The sequence below is a fragment of the Sapajus apella genome, unplaced genomic scaffold (assembly GCF_009761245.1).
Source record: "Sapajus apella isolate SASKATOON/1434 unplaced genomic scaffold, GSC_monkey_1.0 scaffold56, whole genome shotgun sequence".
Lineage (NCBI taxonomy): Eukaryota > Metazoa > Chordata > Mammalia > Primates > Cebidae > Sapajus > Sapajus apella.
In genome coordinates this window covers 8413771-8429484 of record NW_022436996.1, presented here as the reverse complement: position 1 = coordinate 8429484, position 15714 = coordinate 8413771, and the positions used below count along the sequence as shown (strand labels likewise).

The 15714-nt window shown below is 52.2% G+C and overlaps 1 protein-coding gene and 1 long non-coding RNA gene across 6 annotated transcripts; one reads left to right on the top strand and one right to left on the bottom strand.

Moving 5' to 3' along the window:
• The first annotated feature begins 7927 nt into the window (after positions 1 to 7927).
• REPIN1 (replication initiator 1) lies at positions 7928 to 14536 on the top strand. Of its 5 annotated transcripts, none has more exons than XM_032245059.1 (3): positions 7928 to 9363; positions 10169 to 10295; positions 11678 to 13513. In XM_032245059.1, the coding sequence occupies exons 1-3, from the start codon at positions 9325 to 9327 to the stop codon at positions 13393 to 13395; spliced, it is 1884 nt and encodes a 627-aa protein (XP_032100950.1). In that variant the 5' UTR covers positions 7928 to 9324; the 3' UTR covers positions 13396 to 13513. The 5 variants fall into 5 exon arrangements, 4 of the variants coding, with proteins under 4 accessions (XP_032100950.1, XP_032100953.1, XP_032100952.1 ...); XR_004258767.1 differs by adding an exon at positions 14491 to 14536 and having other exon boundaries at positions 7929 to 9363; positions 10098 to 14451; XM_032245061.1 differs by having other exon boundaries at positions 7929 to 9435; positions 10098 to 10295.
• On the bottom strand, positions 13875 to 14717 carry LOC116527877. Its single transcript, XR_004258768.1, has 2 exons — positions 14497 to 14717; positions 13875 to 14457 (listed from the first exon to the last, which is right to left on the bottom strand). It is a non-coding gene; the product is annotated as an uncharacterized LOC116527877 (long non-coding RNA).
• Between the last annotated feature and the right edge of the window lie 997 nt (positions 14718 to 15714).

Here is a 15714-nt window from a genome sequence, read left to right as displayed (position 1 = left end):
GTGGATATTATGCTGGGGAAATTAATTAAAAACAAAATCTCCTGCTAAGCCAGAAAACCTCTCCACAAAAGTAGAAGAGATAATAAAGTTTTATTCTGGAATAAGCATTAAACCAGAATGAGATGCACATCACAGGAAACCCACTAAGAGATGGCAAAGACAAAAAGAAACTCTTTTATACAACCACCCACCACACCCCCCCCACCACACACACAACCCATCACACACAGACACACAAACACCACACACACACAACCCACCACACACACACACTAACACCGCACACATACAACCCACCATGCACACACAACCCACCACACACAACCCACCACACACATGCCCCACCACACACACAACACACCACACATACACAACCCCCCACACACAACACACCACACACACACAACCCACCACACACAGACACACACACACAACCCACCACACACAGACACACACACACAACCCACCACACACAGACACACACACACAACCCACCACACACACATAACTCCCCCACACAACCCACCACACACACACAACCAATCACACACACACAACCCACCACACACACACACAAACACTACACACACAACCTATCACACACACAAACACCACACACACACAACCCACCACACACACACACACACAACTCACCACACACAAACACAACCCACCACACACACAAACACCACACACACAACCCACCACACACACACACAAACACCACACACACAAAGATAAGTGACTCACCCTCAGTGAGTGGACTGGAACATACCATTGTCACACTTAGTTTGTTCTAAATTCACTTAGTAATTGGGGTAACCACCTGTGCTTGCTAATTGCCTTTATCCAAAGGAAAAATAAACTCATATGACAGAGAATAGGTTTGTAATTTAGAGCCACAGTTAGGAGACTAACCCTCTCCCTCTCATGGAGACTGGGAGACAGGGACACTGTCTTCCTTGATGTTTACGTTTCATATATATATATGAGAGACAGGGTCTTATTCTGTTTCCCAGGCTGGAGTGCAGTGACACAATTATGGCTCTCTGTAACCTCAAACTCCCGGGCTTAAGCGATCCTCCCACCCAAGTCTCCTGAGTAGGTGGGATTATAGGTGTGCGCCACCATGCCTGGCTAATTTTTTTATTTTTATTTTTTGTAGAGATGGGATCTCACTGTGTTGCCCAGACTGGTCTTGAACTCCTGGCAATCCTCCCATCTCAGCCTCCCAAAGTGCTGGGATTACTGATGTTTACATTTCAAAGAGATGGCTCGCTCTTTGAGAGAGGTCCTAGAGAAAAACAGTTCTGAGTTGTGGAGCTGGCAAAAGGTTTTTTCTTAGCTTTAGAAAACATGTATATATCTCTCTGCCCAGTGTGGTGGCTCACGCCTGTAATCCCAGCACTTTGGGAGGTCAAGGCAGGAGGACCACTTCAAGCCAGGAGTTTGAGACTATCCTGGGCAACATAGAGACCTTGTCTCTACAAAAAATTTTTAAAAATTAGCCAGGTGTGGTGGTGCACGCTTGTATTCCCAGCCACTTGGGAGGCTGAAGCAGGAGAACCACTTGAAGCCAGGAGTTTGAGGCTGCAGTGAGCATCACTGTACTCCAGCCTGGGTGGCAAAGACTCTGTCTTTAAAAAATAATAAAAATATGAAATAAAACAAAGATTTACATGCATCTCACATGGACAGAGAAAAATTCATAATCATGAGTTTTCTAATGTAAGTGTACCCAGGAAAGGGGATGTTGGTGAGGAGCGTCTCTGCCTTTTTTCACCATGGAGAAAGAAAACCTATTTTTTTTCTTTCTGATTTGTATTTGCTCTTACAATTCTCCTGGTTATCTGGGTAATGGCACATGTCTTTGCGTTGGTTGGGGTGCGGGGGGAGATTTGGCTGCAGCACAAGCTGGCAAAGTGACAAGTGACAAGATGCTACCCTGCAGGCTTGGGAGACCGGGGAGGGGCCTTGAGCCCAGGAATGCCAGGGGAGCAGCTCTTCCAGCCTGAACCAGCAAGGAAGGATTCTCCCCTAGAGGCTTTGGCAAGAGTAGGGCCCTGCCGACACCTCAACTTGGCCCATCGAAACATTCTGGGCTTCTGACTTCCAGCCCTGTAAGAGAATAAATGCCAGTTGTTTCAGGTGGAGCTGGGGGTCATCTGTTAGAACAGTCCTAGGAATCTCATCTAGGCGCGAAGCTGCTTTAGAGGGGTTTGCTGGGAAGTGTGTTTTGAGGAGAGGAGACTTGAGACAAAATATGAATACAGTGCAGAAGGGAAGCCCATGCAGTCCTGGAGCAGGGTCCTGTAGGCAAATACACCAGCAGTTCCAAAGGCCCTAAGGTCGAAATGAGTGACGGCCGCTGGGACAGTGTCTGGCAGGTGCATCGAAGTCTGGAGGAACGGCTGGGATGTTGGTCCAAATGTCAGCGGGAGGCTCTGGAGTTCCCCAGCAAGGGAGTTGCTTAATCTGATTCATGTTTAAAGGGTCAAGCTGGTTAAGTGGTGACAGGACTTTATGGGGCCAGAGCCAAGGCAGGAGGATGCCCTGGCCACTGCTGCAGCGTCCCAGTGTGGGAGACCATGGTGCAGGGGTGAGGAGGGGCTGGCCACTGCTGCAATGTCCCAGTGTGGGAGACCATGGTGCAGGGGTGGGTGGGGGGATAAGGGTGGGAAGCAGGCCTCACCGTTATGGGGCACGCATATATATCAGTTTCCTCTGCAGGAAATCTGAGCCTTCTACCTGATGCTCGTTTTACCAGTTGGATTCTTTTTCTTTTAGCAGGAGACTCTGGGAAGCAGCTATGCAGCAGGAAAGCATCTTTTGTGGTGGAATTTGGGGGCTGACATTTGATCTCATCCCAGGGCTTCTCTTACAGCCTGTGTCCCTGCCATGCATTATGGATGTTTTCATGCACTTAAAGATATTTTTAGAACTGCAGAAGTAGAAGCACTCTGATCTTTTCCTGAAGAATTGCCACATGACTTAGCAGCCTCCTTCCACCTGAGATGGGGAAGCTTGGAAAGTGAGGGGGCCTTCTTCAGTGCGTGCCAAGGTCACTGTAGGGGTTTTTCCTCACCCCCCTAGTTTGTGGCTGAACCGAACCCCTGACACAAAAGACAGATTAACAAGAGAAAAACCAGTGGAAGTTTATTCACATGTATATTTCACATCTGCATGGGAGACACGCAGGAATTGAGTAGTTCTCAGAGAGGTAGCTTTGAATTCCAGCTTGCACAGCACCTTCAACAAACAAAAGCCAAGTTTTAAAGAAGTGACAGACAAAGGAAAAGGACTTTGAGTGTCTAAGGCGGGGAACTTGTAGAAAGGTAAGTAACTGGCGGATAAACAGAGTTAGTAAAGCACCTTCATGTCGATTCCTCTGATTCCAGCTCCAGGCCCATGACAGTCTAAAGCTGTCTTCAGTGGTTAACTTGTTTTCCCTGTAGAGAGAGGGAGCGGACACCTTTTATCCTTCTAAATTATATCCTGCATTTAGGCAAGTGGAGGGCAGAGAGCTTTCTTCCATTTAGCTTTTCACTGCCTTCAGCTCAACAACCCCTCATAGTGCCTCCCACACTGCGTTCTCTTGGTCCCCTCCAGCTAGGAAGGGTGAAAGGACGGGGAGTGTGTATAGCACGTATTTGTGACTGCTGCCAGCGAATCTGCCCCCCATTAGGGTCCGTGAGGGATGTGCTTTCTGCTTCCCCCCCAAGCTGCAACCCCCTGGAAATGAGCTGCATGAGTCAGGAGGCAGGAGGTAACAGTGATGATAGTTAAGGGAAGTTTCATTATTCCGTCTCTCCTGCTTGATCCCCAGTCTTCTCCGGCTTTTCCACAATCATCCACTCAGAAATTATCAACAAGCGCTTGGTTTTATTTTGTAGTAGGTACTAAACCAGAGATAGTTCCACAGTTAAATGAGAGTTAAAAGTTTCCTCAACACCCTCTCACATTGTGGAAAAACTGCATGGACCACCTCTGCCTGACTCATGATGAGGCCCAGCACCTGGCACAGTGGCAGATGGTGGGCACTGATTAAATATTTGCTGGATGTATGAGCAAGTCCTGTGGGGAGAACTGGAACCGTATGTCTGCAAGCAGTGGGTGCAGTTTTCTGTCTTCCAGATACAGGGGTGCTTCTAAACAATACTTGGGTGTCTTCACGGAGGATTTCTGGAGACACTGTTCTCCTCACCCCCTGGCATGCCAGCCTACTTTGCATCTAATCCGATAATGAGAGCCAGGCACTGTTGGAGGGAAACTGGATCTTCCCAGGGCGCCCTATCAGTATCTGTTGTCCGTGGGCCCCTTTCTGTCCAGCCCTTTCTCCAGCTGGCTTGTCGAAAGCTGAGACCGTCTCCACTGGGCCAGGACACTGGGCCATTTGGCTGGTTGCTGGGCCATCCTCTAAGACATTTCGAAGGGTGAAGTCCCGAATGCCAAGGCCTTAAGTTTCCAGCTGGCATGAAGGCTCAGGAATCCCTCCACAGCTCCTTTGCCACTCATTTTCTTCCTGTAGCGCTAAGGCACAGTCATACTGTTTCCTCTAGCTATGCCTAAAGAGGAAGTTACGGCAGGTGGTTAACTCCTGATGGAAGAAGAGACATTTCTTCTACTGGAGGCTGGGGAATGAGGGAGGTTAGGGCCTTGTTTAAATGAAGAATCTTTCTGCTGTGAAAGATAGATTATAGATGAGAAGAAGATACTTTGTGAGTCTATGAGGGAATTCTCCTTTCAAGGTTCTTGCAGGAAGGTAGGAATCAAGTCGAGTTGTAGAAATGGAGAAGCATTAGATGTCCAAACTCATTCATTAACCCCAGGGGACCCCATGGCCCCTCTGTGCCCGGGCCAGCATACATGCAACTTTGGTGGTTAACAGTGAGGGCAGAGGGGCACTACTGGGTTCAGATCAGCCACTCTCCAGCTGAGTGGACTTGGGTAAGTTCTTGAACATTTCAGAGGCTCAGTCGTTTCACTTGTAAAACAAGGACCAGAAGAATATTGCATAGGGTTATTGAGTGGATTAATGAGATATGTATGTGAAGAGTTTATCACCAAGCCTGACACAAAGTAACGCCTCCCTAAATGTTAACTATTATTACTAAGTAGGTGATAACTGGAGCGGCTTCTTATCGCACCGTTGGTAGAAAAAAATCATTCTTCCACAACGAGTAAACTTGGCCTATATTCTATGATATGCTATGACCATATTTTCAGAACCCACAAACTATATGATATGACCAAGTTTTTTTTCATATTTGTGAATTTTGTTTTATAAAGTATAAGAGTTGGGACAGGCGTGGTGGCTCACATCTGCAATCCCAGCACTTTGGGAGGCCGAGGCGGGTCAATCACCTGAGGTCAGGAGTTCGAGACTAGCCTGGCCAACATGGTGAAACCCTGGCTCAACTAAAAATACAAAAATTAGGCAGGCATAGTGGTGTGTGTCTGTAATCCCAGCTATTCAGGAGGCTGAGACAGGAGAATCCCTTGAACCTGGGAGGCGGAGGTTGCAGTGAGCTGACATCAGACCATTCATTGCACTCCAGCCTGGGTGACAGAGCAAGACACTGCCTCAAAAAAAAAATTATAAAAGTTAAGTAGTGAATGTATAAATTAGTCAGCTTGACTGGGATAGGTAAAAGAAGACCTGAATAAACAGAGTGAAGAAACATGAATCTTAAAGACAATCAGGTTTTTAAAATATTGACAAAAAATTCTAAAGTTCATTTTGTCACAAAACTGAAGTGGGGTCTACTTGCCCAGTGCAGTAAGAGGAAACTCCAACACTGAGATTTTGCAACTGGAGAAAAGAGCACATTTATTTGCAGGGCACCAAGCCAGGAGAATGGGGCAGCTCATAATTAAGACCTGACCCCCTCAATGGCTTATGAGCAAGAATTTTTAAAGGCAGGGGTAAATTTCAGGAAAGGAGAAGTTATGGGCAAAATCATGAATTGATACATGGAGGTGATGTACTTGTCTGGCCTCAAAAGTGTGGGATAAAGGAGGAGACCTAAAGGTTATGTGGGCCGGGCGCGGTGCCTCATGCCTGTAATCCCAGCACTTTGGGAGGCTGAGGCTGGCGGATCATGAGGTCAAGAGATCGAGACCATCCTGGCCAACATGGTGAAACTCCATCTCTACTAAAAAAAAAAAATACAAAAATTATCTGGGTATGGTGGCACGTGCCTGTAGTCCCAGCTACTCGAGAGGCTGAGGCAGAACTGCTTGAACCTGGGAGGCGGAGGTTGCAGTGAGCCGAGAATGCGCCATTGCACTCCAGCCTGGCACCTGGCAACAGAGTGAGACTCTGTCTCAAAAAAAAAAAAAAAAAAAAAAGTCATATGAATTCAAACACTCTGATTTATGATAAGTTAAGGAAACGAAGCTTTGTCTAAAACCTTGGGGTCAGCAGAAACGAATGTTCAGGTCTGGCCCAACTTCCATCAGGATCCTCATGAAGAAATTTAGAACAAAGAACAGCAGAGTTCAGTCCTCAACTCCCCCTTCTCTGAGGTCTACAGGCCAGGGGATCCATTTGGTAGGGGACCAGGTTTCTGAAGAGCAACTTTTCAGGGACATATATGGTGGCGCGTGCCTGTAGACCCTGCTACTCGGGAGGTTGAGGCAGGAGAATTGCTTGAACCTGGGAGGCGAAGGTTGCAGTCAGCCAAGATCGCTCCAATGCACTCTAGCCTGGTGCCTGGTGACAGAGTGAGACTCTGTCTCAAAAAAAAAAAAAAACTATAAAAACTAAAGATTACTTCTTTAGTTTTTTTAGGGAACCAAACATTTTGTGACACTAACTTCCTTGTTTTAAGCTATGGTTACCTTCTTGTTTATTATGCTGCTAGCTGGGTGCCTGGAATTTCCCTTGAGGGAATTCAAGATTTTCCTTTATTTCCATGCTTGCCCCCTCCCCACTTCCTGCAGGCCTCTGAGAGGGACAGCTGTTCCACATCCATTTGGAAGAATAAATGAAGTGATTCTAGCTAAGAAGTTACGAGATGAACAAAAAAACCCAGAGTCTGTGTGTAGGGGAAGTACTTACACTACCAGCTACCAAAATTTATTTCCTGTGACAAAACTACAAACATTAAATGTAGTTTTAGGTTGGGGGTGGCCTCTCTAAACGTAACTCTACAGGCAGAAACTGTAAAGGAAGACTGGTCAGTTTTGGCACATTAAAACAAAACATTCTCATGCTCGCTTCGGCAGCCCATATGCTAAAACAAAACTATCTCACACCTACAATTGAAAAGGTGGTCTGGACGCAGTGGCTCACATCTGCAATCCCAACACTTTGGGAGGCTGAGGCGGGAGGATCAGTGGAGCCCAGGAATTTGAGACCAGCCTGGGCAACACAGTGAGACACCATCTCTCCGAAAGAAAAAAATAAAATAATTAGCTGGATGTGGTGGTGTGACCTGGTAGTCCCAGTCACTCGGAGGCTGAGGTGGGGAGGATTGCTCAAGCTCAGGACGTCCAGGCTTCCGTGAGCCATGATTGTGCTACTGCACTCCAGCTTGGGCAACGGAGTGAGACTCTATCTCAAAAAACAAAACAAAACAAAACAGTTAACAAGTTAAAGTACAAATGGAGTAAACACGTCTGCAACAAACATGACAAGTCTTTCATACCTGTACTTGATGAGTGCCCCCCAAACAATAAAACCAACTCCCTAACTTTTAAAATGGGCAAACAGAAAAGTGGGCAAATGGACATAAACAAATTAACAGAAGAGAAAATAAAACTGGCAAAAAATAACCATGTGAAAAAATCCAGTGAACTAATACTCTAACAAAGTACAGAAGATGAGAAACAACCATTGTGAACTATATTTTTTAAAAAGTCTGTGATGTCAAGTACATGGAAATGGTCATTTTTCATATACTTGACATCACAGACTGTTGTTGTTTTTTTTAAATGCCATTTAAAAAATGGAAAACTAATAAGTTTTCCTGGAAGATAATTGAGAAAACCTTTAAAAAATATGCTTTGCCTTTGACATATCAGCTTCCCACTTCCAGAATTTTTAAAGCAGGCATGTGCAATGAAAGATGAACCTATAAGGGCACACATAGAATATTTATAAACAGTCTACTTTTATATAGCCACAAAGAATCATGATATAAAAGAATATCTAATAAAATAGAAGAAAATTCACAAGACCGTGTTAAGTGAAGAAGGCAGAATACAATTTTGCAAGGCATTATCCCAATTATGCCAGCCACACTATGCAGAGAGAAACACCGCAGGCAACATACTAATATATTAACTGTAATTGACTCTAGGAGGTAAAACTGAGTTTTATTTTCCTCTATATCCCATTTATGCAACAGATTTTAAAAAGTGTTTTACGGCAATTCAAAAATTGCCTGTGTTGAAAAGCATGAAAGTACATGAAATTGTACTACTCTGGAAACCCAAGGAAGTGTATAGTTTGGAAAGCCAGGGCCACCTGCTAGTGGGTGAGTCATGGGCACGGGCTCGCACCTGCCACACAGACGCCACACAGGCTGCTGCGCGTTTCCAAGCAAATGCCCCACGTGCGCCAACGGCCACCTCGGACGTGGCTCCGCCTGGCCCGTAGCCAGAGGAAGTCCGGCAACTTCTGCTCTTTCTTAATTTCTGGAAAAGAGGGAAGAGAGGCCTTTTCAAAGTTCGCAGGATCGGGCCTTTTCGTGCTCCACTTTGGAATAAATCGGAAGCCAGGGACTTCCAGGAGCGCCGCCGCCGTCCCGGACCTGCAGCGCCCGAGAGCGACCTCACTGCGGCCCGGGTGAGCGGCCTGGGAAAGGCCCCGGGCACGACACTCCGGGAGCTGCTGGCGCCCTCTTTGAAGTCTCCCGACGGGCTCCGAGCCTCTCATAAGCCAACGACTACCGACCAGCCCCGGTGACCAGAGGCCAGCCACGCGGTCGCCCGGGGACGCGCATCCTCCGCAGGGACAAAGGGTCGGGAAACTTGAGCTCTGGCCAGTCCCCAGAGACCCGCGCTGATGGTTGCCATGGCAACTGAGTAGGGCCCTCTGAGGCCGGCCGCCCAGGCGCTGCAGCTGCGAAGGTGACCCGGCCCGCTCTGGAGGGGGGGCCAGCAACCGGGCCCTGGCCGCCCCGCCCCGCCCCGCCACCAGGCCGCGGCCGCGGGAGTCGGCGACTGACCCTCCGCAGCTCCTGTAGTCACGTGGCGCTGGGAACCCGGCGGGGGGAGGTTGGGGACGGGCCTGGCAGTTGTGAACTCGAACCTGCCGCTGTCGCCGCGGCGGGGCGAGGAGCGGGAGCGGGCCGCGGAAGCCGGCCTTCGGGCTCCATGGACGGGCGCCGCGCCCCTGCACAGCCCGCAGCAGAGGTACGGCCCGGGTAGGGGCGCGGGGGTCCCCGCGGGCCCGCGGGGGGCCGCTCCACTGCGGGGCGCGTGACCGTGAGTGTGCGCGACCGTGTGTGAGTGCGCGGTGGGGTGGGGGGACGCTGCTGGATCTGCGGGGGTGGGGGAGCGCACCTGCGCACAGGATCTGCGAGCTGCGCGGTGCGTGGGACCCGAAATGGCTCGCTCGCAGGAGCGGTACCCGCGTGCCCGGGAGCGTGGACGGAGGACACGCACCAGTACAAAAGGGCAGTGTGGGGCTTCTGCTACCCGCGGCCAGCCACGATGCGGAAGGGGGTTCTGACCGAGTCCTGGTCACACCAGCTGGCCCTGCGCAGCCCCATGGGAAATAGGCCTGGAATTCCTGTCGGCAGGAGGGTGGGGGAAGGGGAGCCAGCAGGGATTCCAGAGTTCCTGCCATAGGCCGGCCTTTAGCCGTCAGGGAAAGCCCAGACCCTGGCCACAGAACGGAGAATTCGTTCTGTGACCTTACCAGGGAAGGAAGTGATCCCCAAAGACAGCAGTGTCCTTCCTTGTTGAAGGGGCACGTTCATTTATTAATCCAATGTCCATTAAGGTCACTCTGCCAGGCAGGGTGTGGGGCTTACGCTGGAGCGTGTGGCTTTGTGGGGGGAGGGATTGTGGCTGGTGAGGACACAAAGCTTCCTGCCCTAGAGGAGCTCAGAGCCTCACTCCTGTTTTCTCTCCCCTTCCCACAGGTAAGGCTGGCCTCTCTGCAGTCAGAGGTCTGAGCTCTGCCATGGGGGTAGGGGTGTCTTTATTGCTGCAGTTTTCTCTGACACCTGGGGGCTACCGGAGTGTGGGCCGAAGCAGGCACTGCAGCCGCCGAAGTATCCCCAGGAACATCCCCAGGAGGAGCTGGAGAAAGCCTGATCCCCAGCTCTGCAGTCTCCAGGGTAGAGTCTGGCCTTTGCTGTGCTCGCAAACCACTGCACAACTGGGGTGCACAGGCGTCCCCATTCGGCGGAAGGAAAGGGCCCTTTCTCATATCCTGGGGGGGGTCTTCCCTATGCACCGTCTGACACTGGGGATGAGTGACCTCTGTGTTCCCTGAGAAGAGAGTGGGCTCTAGGGAATTTAGAAGGATGTGTCTGGAGCTGGTGAGCAGGCACAGAAGGGCCTTTAGGAGCCTAACAGCCGCCACAGCCTGCTTTCTGTGGAGGAGGCTTCTGTGCAGGAATCTGGGCTCCCCTGAGCTGTGGAAGAGATGAACATGGGGCAGGACCAGGCAGGGGACTGAGATTACAATCTCTTCTTCCCTCCCGTTCTCTTGCCCCAGTAATCTCTAGCACCCCAAGGGAGGCAGAAGCAGCGATCAGGCCCTGAGGGCAGCAGGCTGTGGGTGTTCCTTGGATTCAGGGAGAGCATTCCTTCCTGCAGTGTCCTAATTTGTGTGGGTTGAAGAGGGCAGGCGGGCAGAGTGTGGGCACAGTCTGGACAGGCAGTGGTCTGGCATTAGACTGCTGGGAGTAGCACCCAGGGCCCCCCTCCTGTTCCCGGAGAAGGACTGTTCTTACTTGTCCTCCAGGCTCCCACTGAGACTGCAGATAGAGACGCTGAAAGTGCCTCACCTGTGGGGCTGTGAATGAAAGGCTCTAGAAACTTTTTTTTTTTTTTCCTGAGATCTTTGCAAACCCAGGTGTTTTAGAGGAAAGAACACTGGCCTGGAGTTAGTATGAGACCTGTTCCCTAGTCTTGGTTCTGCTGCTGGCTTACTGTGTCACCTTGGGCAGGTCTTGTCATCTTTTGATGCCTCACAGTTGCTTCATCTGTGAAACAGGAAGCTCAGTGTCTGCTTGTCCAGCTTCACAGAGTTGCTGTGCAGCTCAGTGTGGCATAGGAAATAGCAGACACAGGGAGAGGACAGCAGGAACGCACTTGGAAAAGCATAAGGCACTGTAGGGAGCAGTGGCAACGTTTTTCTGGTGAGTCCTGTGGCAGGAATGTGTGTGCATTCAGCACTGGAGCATTTACTTTCTGTCCGACATTGGGGTAGCTGCCATGAGGGGGAGTCTAGTCTCAGAGTCTCTCCCTTCTGGAAGTTTCCAGGGCAATAAAGACATAAGACAAATATCCTTGAAATGTTATCTAAAAACCCAAGATTGAAATAATACCTGTCACACAAAGAAGTAGGAGAGTAGTGTAGCTCCATGCCCAGGGCTCTAGGGATTCACAGATGGCAGCTCCTGTCTAGGGCTGAGGTTGGGAGGGGAGGAATGGGGCAGGAACCGGGCAGGGTGAGTTGGTCTCTGGAGTGACTGTGCTTTTCCGCCCTCAGCCGAGGAAGAACCGATGCTGGAACGTCGTTGCAGGGGCCCCCTGGCCATGGGCCTGGCCCAGCCCCGACTCCTTTCTGGCTCCTCCCAGGAGTCACCCCAGACCCTGGAGAAGGAGCCCCGCAGGCTGAGGCAACAAGGCATATCAGTGGCCCAGTCTGGTGCCCAAGCCCTGGGCAGGGCCCATCGCTGTGCCCACTGTCGAAGGCACTTTCCTGGCTGGGTGGCTCTATGGCTTCACGCCCGCCGGTGCCAGGCCCGGCTGCCCTTGCCCTGCCCTGAGTGTGGCCGTCGCTTCCGCCATGCCCCCTTCTTAGCACTGCACCGCCAGGTCCATGCTGCTGCCACCCCAGACCTGGGCTTCGCCTGCCATCTCTGTGGGCAGAGCTTCCGAGGCTGGGTGGCCCTGGTTCTGCATCTGCAGGCCCATTCGGCTGCAAAGCGGCCCATCGCTTGTCCCAAATGCGAGAGACGCTTCTGGCGACGAAAGCAGCTTCGAGCTCATCTGCGGCGGTGCCACCCTCCCGCCCCGGAGGCCCGGCCCTTCATATGTGGCAACTGTGGCCGGAGCTTCGCCCAGTGGGACCAGCTAGTTGCCCACAAGCGGGTGCACGTAGCCGAGGCGCTGGAGGAGGCTGCAGCCAAGGCTCTCGGGCCCCGGCCCAGGGGCCGCCCCGCGGTGACCGCCCCCCGACCCGGTGGAGATGCTGTCGACCGCCCCTTCCAGTGTGCCTGCTGTGGCAAGCGCTTCCGGCACAAGCCCAACTTGATCGCCCACCGCCGCGTGCACACGGGCGAGCGGCCCCACCAGTGCCCCGAGTGCGGGAAGCGCTTCACTAATAAGCCCTACCTGACTTCGCACCGACGCATCCACACCGGCGAGAAGCCCTACCCGTGCAAGGAGTGCGGCCGTCGCTTCCGGCACAAACCCAACCTGCTGTCTCACAGCAAGATTCACAAGCGATCCGAGGTGTCGGCCCAGGCCGCCCCCGGCCCGGGGAGTCCCCAGCGGCCAGCCGGCCCCCAGGAGTGCGCAGCCGAGTCCACCCCGGTGGCGCCGCTGAAACCCGCCCAGGAGGCGCCGCCGGCGGCCCCGCCAGAGCCCGCGCAGGACCGGGCCGAGGCGGCCCCGTCCCTCTACAGCTGTGACGACTGCGGCAGGAGCTTCCGGCTGGAGCGCTTCCTGCGGGCCCACCAGCGGCAGCACACCGGGGAGCGGCCCTTCGCCTGCGCCGAGTGCGGGAAGAACTTCGGCAAGAAGACGCACCTGGTGGCGCACTCGCGCGTGCACTCGGGCGAGCGGCCCTTCGCCTGCGAGGAGTGCGGCCGCCGCTTCTCCCAGGGCAGCCACCTGGCGGCGCACCGGCGCGACCACGCCCCCGACCGGCCCTTCGTGTGCCCCGACTGCGGCAAGGCCTTCCGCCACAAGCCCTACCTGGCGGCGCACCGGCGCATCCACACCGGCGAGAAGCCTTATGTCTGCCCCGACTGTGGCAAAGCCTTCAGCCAGAAGTCCAACCTGGTGTCGCACCGGCGAATCCACACGGGCGAGCGGCCCTACGCCTGCCCCGACTGCGACCGCAGCTTCAGCCAGAAGTCCAACCTCATCACCCACCGCAAAAGCCACATCCGGGACGGCGCCTTCTGCTGTGCCATCTGTGGCCAGACCTTCGACGATGAGGAAAGGCTCCTGGCCCACCAGAAGAAGCACGATGTCTGAGACGGTGGGCGGGGCCGGGAAGGCTGAGAGAGGCCTGGGGTTCCTCGTGGGGGAGTCACAGTGGGCTGGGGATGCCTGCCTCGTGCTGGGTTAGGGTACAATGGGAATCCCAGAGGGGATAGAAGAGGCGAGGAGTGAGCTGGGTGGGCCCTGTTAGCCAGAGAGGTCAATCCTGGTAGCCAGGGAACCCACTTCCAAGTTCAGGGATGCCGGCCTCCATCTGGTGTGTGTGTGCGCTAAGGTTCCTTCCTGACTGCCCAGTGCCCTGGAAAAGTAGCAATAGCATCTGCCCCTTAGAGCCCTCTGGCTAGAGGAGCCCCCAGTGGAAAGGAAGACCCTCCATCCTCTGGTGTTAACGCCTTAATTTCCCTGTCTTTTACTGTAAGTTACTTCAGATCATTTTTGGAAGTAGGCGTGGTACAGTCCTGTATATGAATGCTCTGGGCTACATACCGCTTGGAGAACCTGCTGGCCTTGTTAGACAGCACTTGGGCCTTTGCCAGCAGCAAGAAGTGAAGCCAAGCCACTCTTACCTCTCCCATCCCCTCCCTCCTGCCCCCTGTGTAGGCACTCAGACTTGGAGAGAACCATCTGCTGTTAGCACTTCCATCCTCTTCCTTCCCAAAGAGCAAACCCCCAAGGCATTTCCTCCTTGGTCTGTCTTGCTATATCTGTCGCCCCTCCCAGCGCTGAGAGCCTCCCCTGGCTGTCTGTGGCGCTGTGTCCAGACTCAGGCTCGTGTCTGCACACCCCAGCCCCTCCACTCCTTCCAGAGCTCAGCATGTTGTGGAAAGGACTGCCCCATTGGTGGTGGAGGGTCAGCTGAAGGGAAGTTACCGATGAATTTCCTTTTCACCATTTCTAGCATATGGACACCTGGGCTCTGCCTGAGCACTTAGGTCACAGGGACCTCCCCACCTCCTAAGGCCCTGGATGATTCTAATTGTTAGACATTCTAATTGTTAGAAATCCTTCCTGATAATGAATGAATTTCGCTTTCCTATAATTTCTACCTATTGGGCCTTGTTCTGTTCTCTGGAACTAAACAGAACAACCATTTACCTACCCGCCTTTTCAAACTAGAGAATAAAAAACATTTACCCCTCTTTTCAAACTAGAGAATAAAGATTTGGTTTTAGAACTGGTGGCTGGGGAGTGTTCCTTTTTCCTGGGGAGCTATGACCTGTGAGGAGGAGCAGCATGCTCTCCTCCCTAGAAGGACAGGGGGCTGTGGGTGGGGCTCTGGCCACAGGCCTCATGCCCAGTTTGCTGAGCTCTGGCACCCTGCCTTAGCTCTTCCCTGAGCACACCCAGGCAGTTGGGCTAATTCTCTGGGTGGTGCCCCGAGGCTCTAGAGAACTGTGGTGGGTGGGAGGTGCTCAGCTTGGTACCAAGATTTCTCTTCCTGGCCACTTGACTTCTTAGGTGGTCTGAGGGACACCTAATCATCTGGGCCTTTATGAAACTCCAGCTAGCACTATGAGCTCTTTTGAGGAGTGCTGGGTGTTAAATAGACTTCGGTTATACCTGGACTCTGCTTTCAGTAGCCCTTCAGAGGCTGGACAGATGAAGGAGCCTCTGGGAGGGAAGGCGGTTCCGAGCAGCTAAGACAGCACTCAGCTCCCACACTCCACACCCCAGGGGGTCAGCCTTTGAAGTTGTTGTCAAACCCAATCTGGGTCCACTTGCCCAGTGTTTGCAAAGCCTAATGTCAACAGTGAGATTTGCAGCCAGAGAAAGCAAGGTGTTTTTATAGAGCACGCCAGGTGAGGAGAATGGGCAGCTAAGGCTCAAACTCCCTGATGGCCTATAAGCAAGGGTATTTAAGGCAGGGGTGGGGGTGGGGTGGGGGGGGGGGTGGGGTTGTTTCAAAGTGAGTTAGGGGCTGAGGAATTTCTGGAACTTCCTTATTCATTTTCTGGTTCCAGTCTGTCTGAGGTCTACGTGCTGGCATTGCCCATCTGGTGGGGGTCCTGGCTTCTGAAAAACAAGGACATAGGTCAAGATGTTATCTTTAGTTTCTATGCAGAAGCTAACATTCTGTGACTCTTACTTGAGTGACTGTTGTTTAAGCTATTATTGCTTAGCGGTTATTCACTGATATCCCCAATTGCTGGTTGAGCTAGCTAGGTGCCTAGAATTTCCCTTGCAGGGACTCACATTTTTGTTTATTCTCATGCTTTTCAAGTGGGGGCAGAACCCAGCAGGCTCCTAAGAGGGGTCTCTGCTCCATCTCAGAGTCATATCAGAATTTTCAGGTGCCATTTACTAGGCAGGAAGGGGGTGCTGATTTGATTCTGTCCTCCAGTGCCTCCTGGC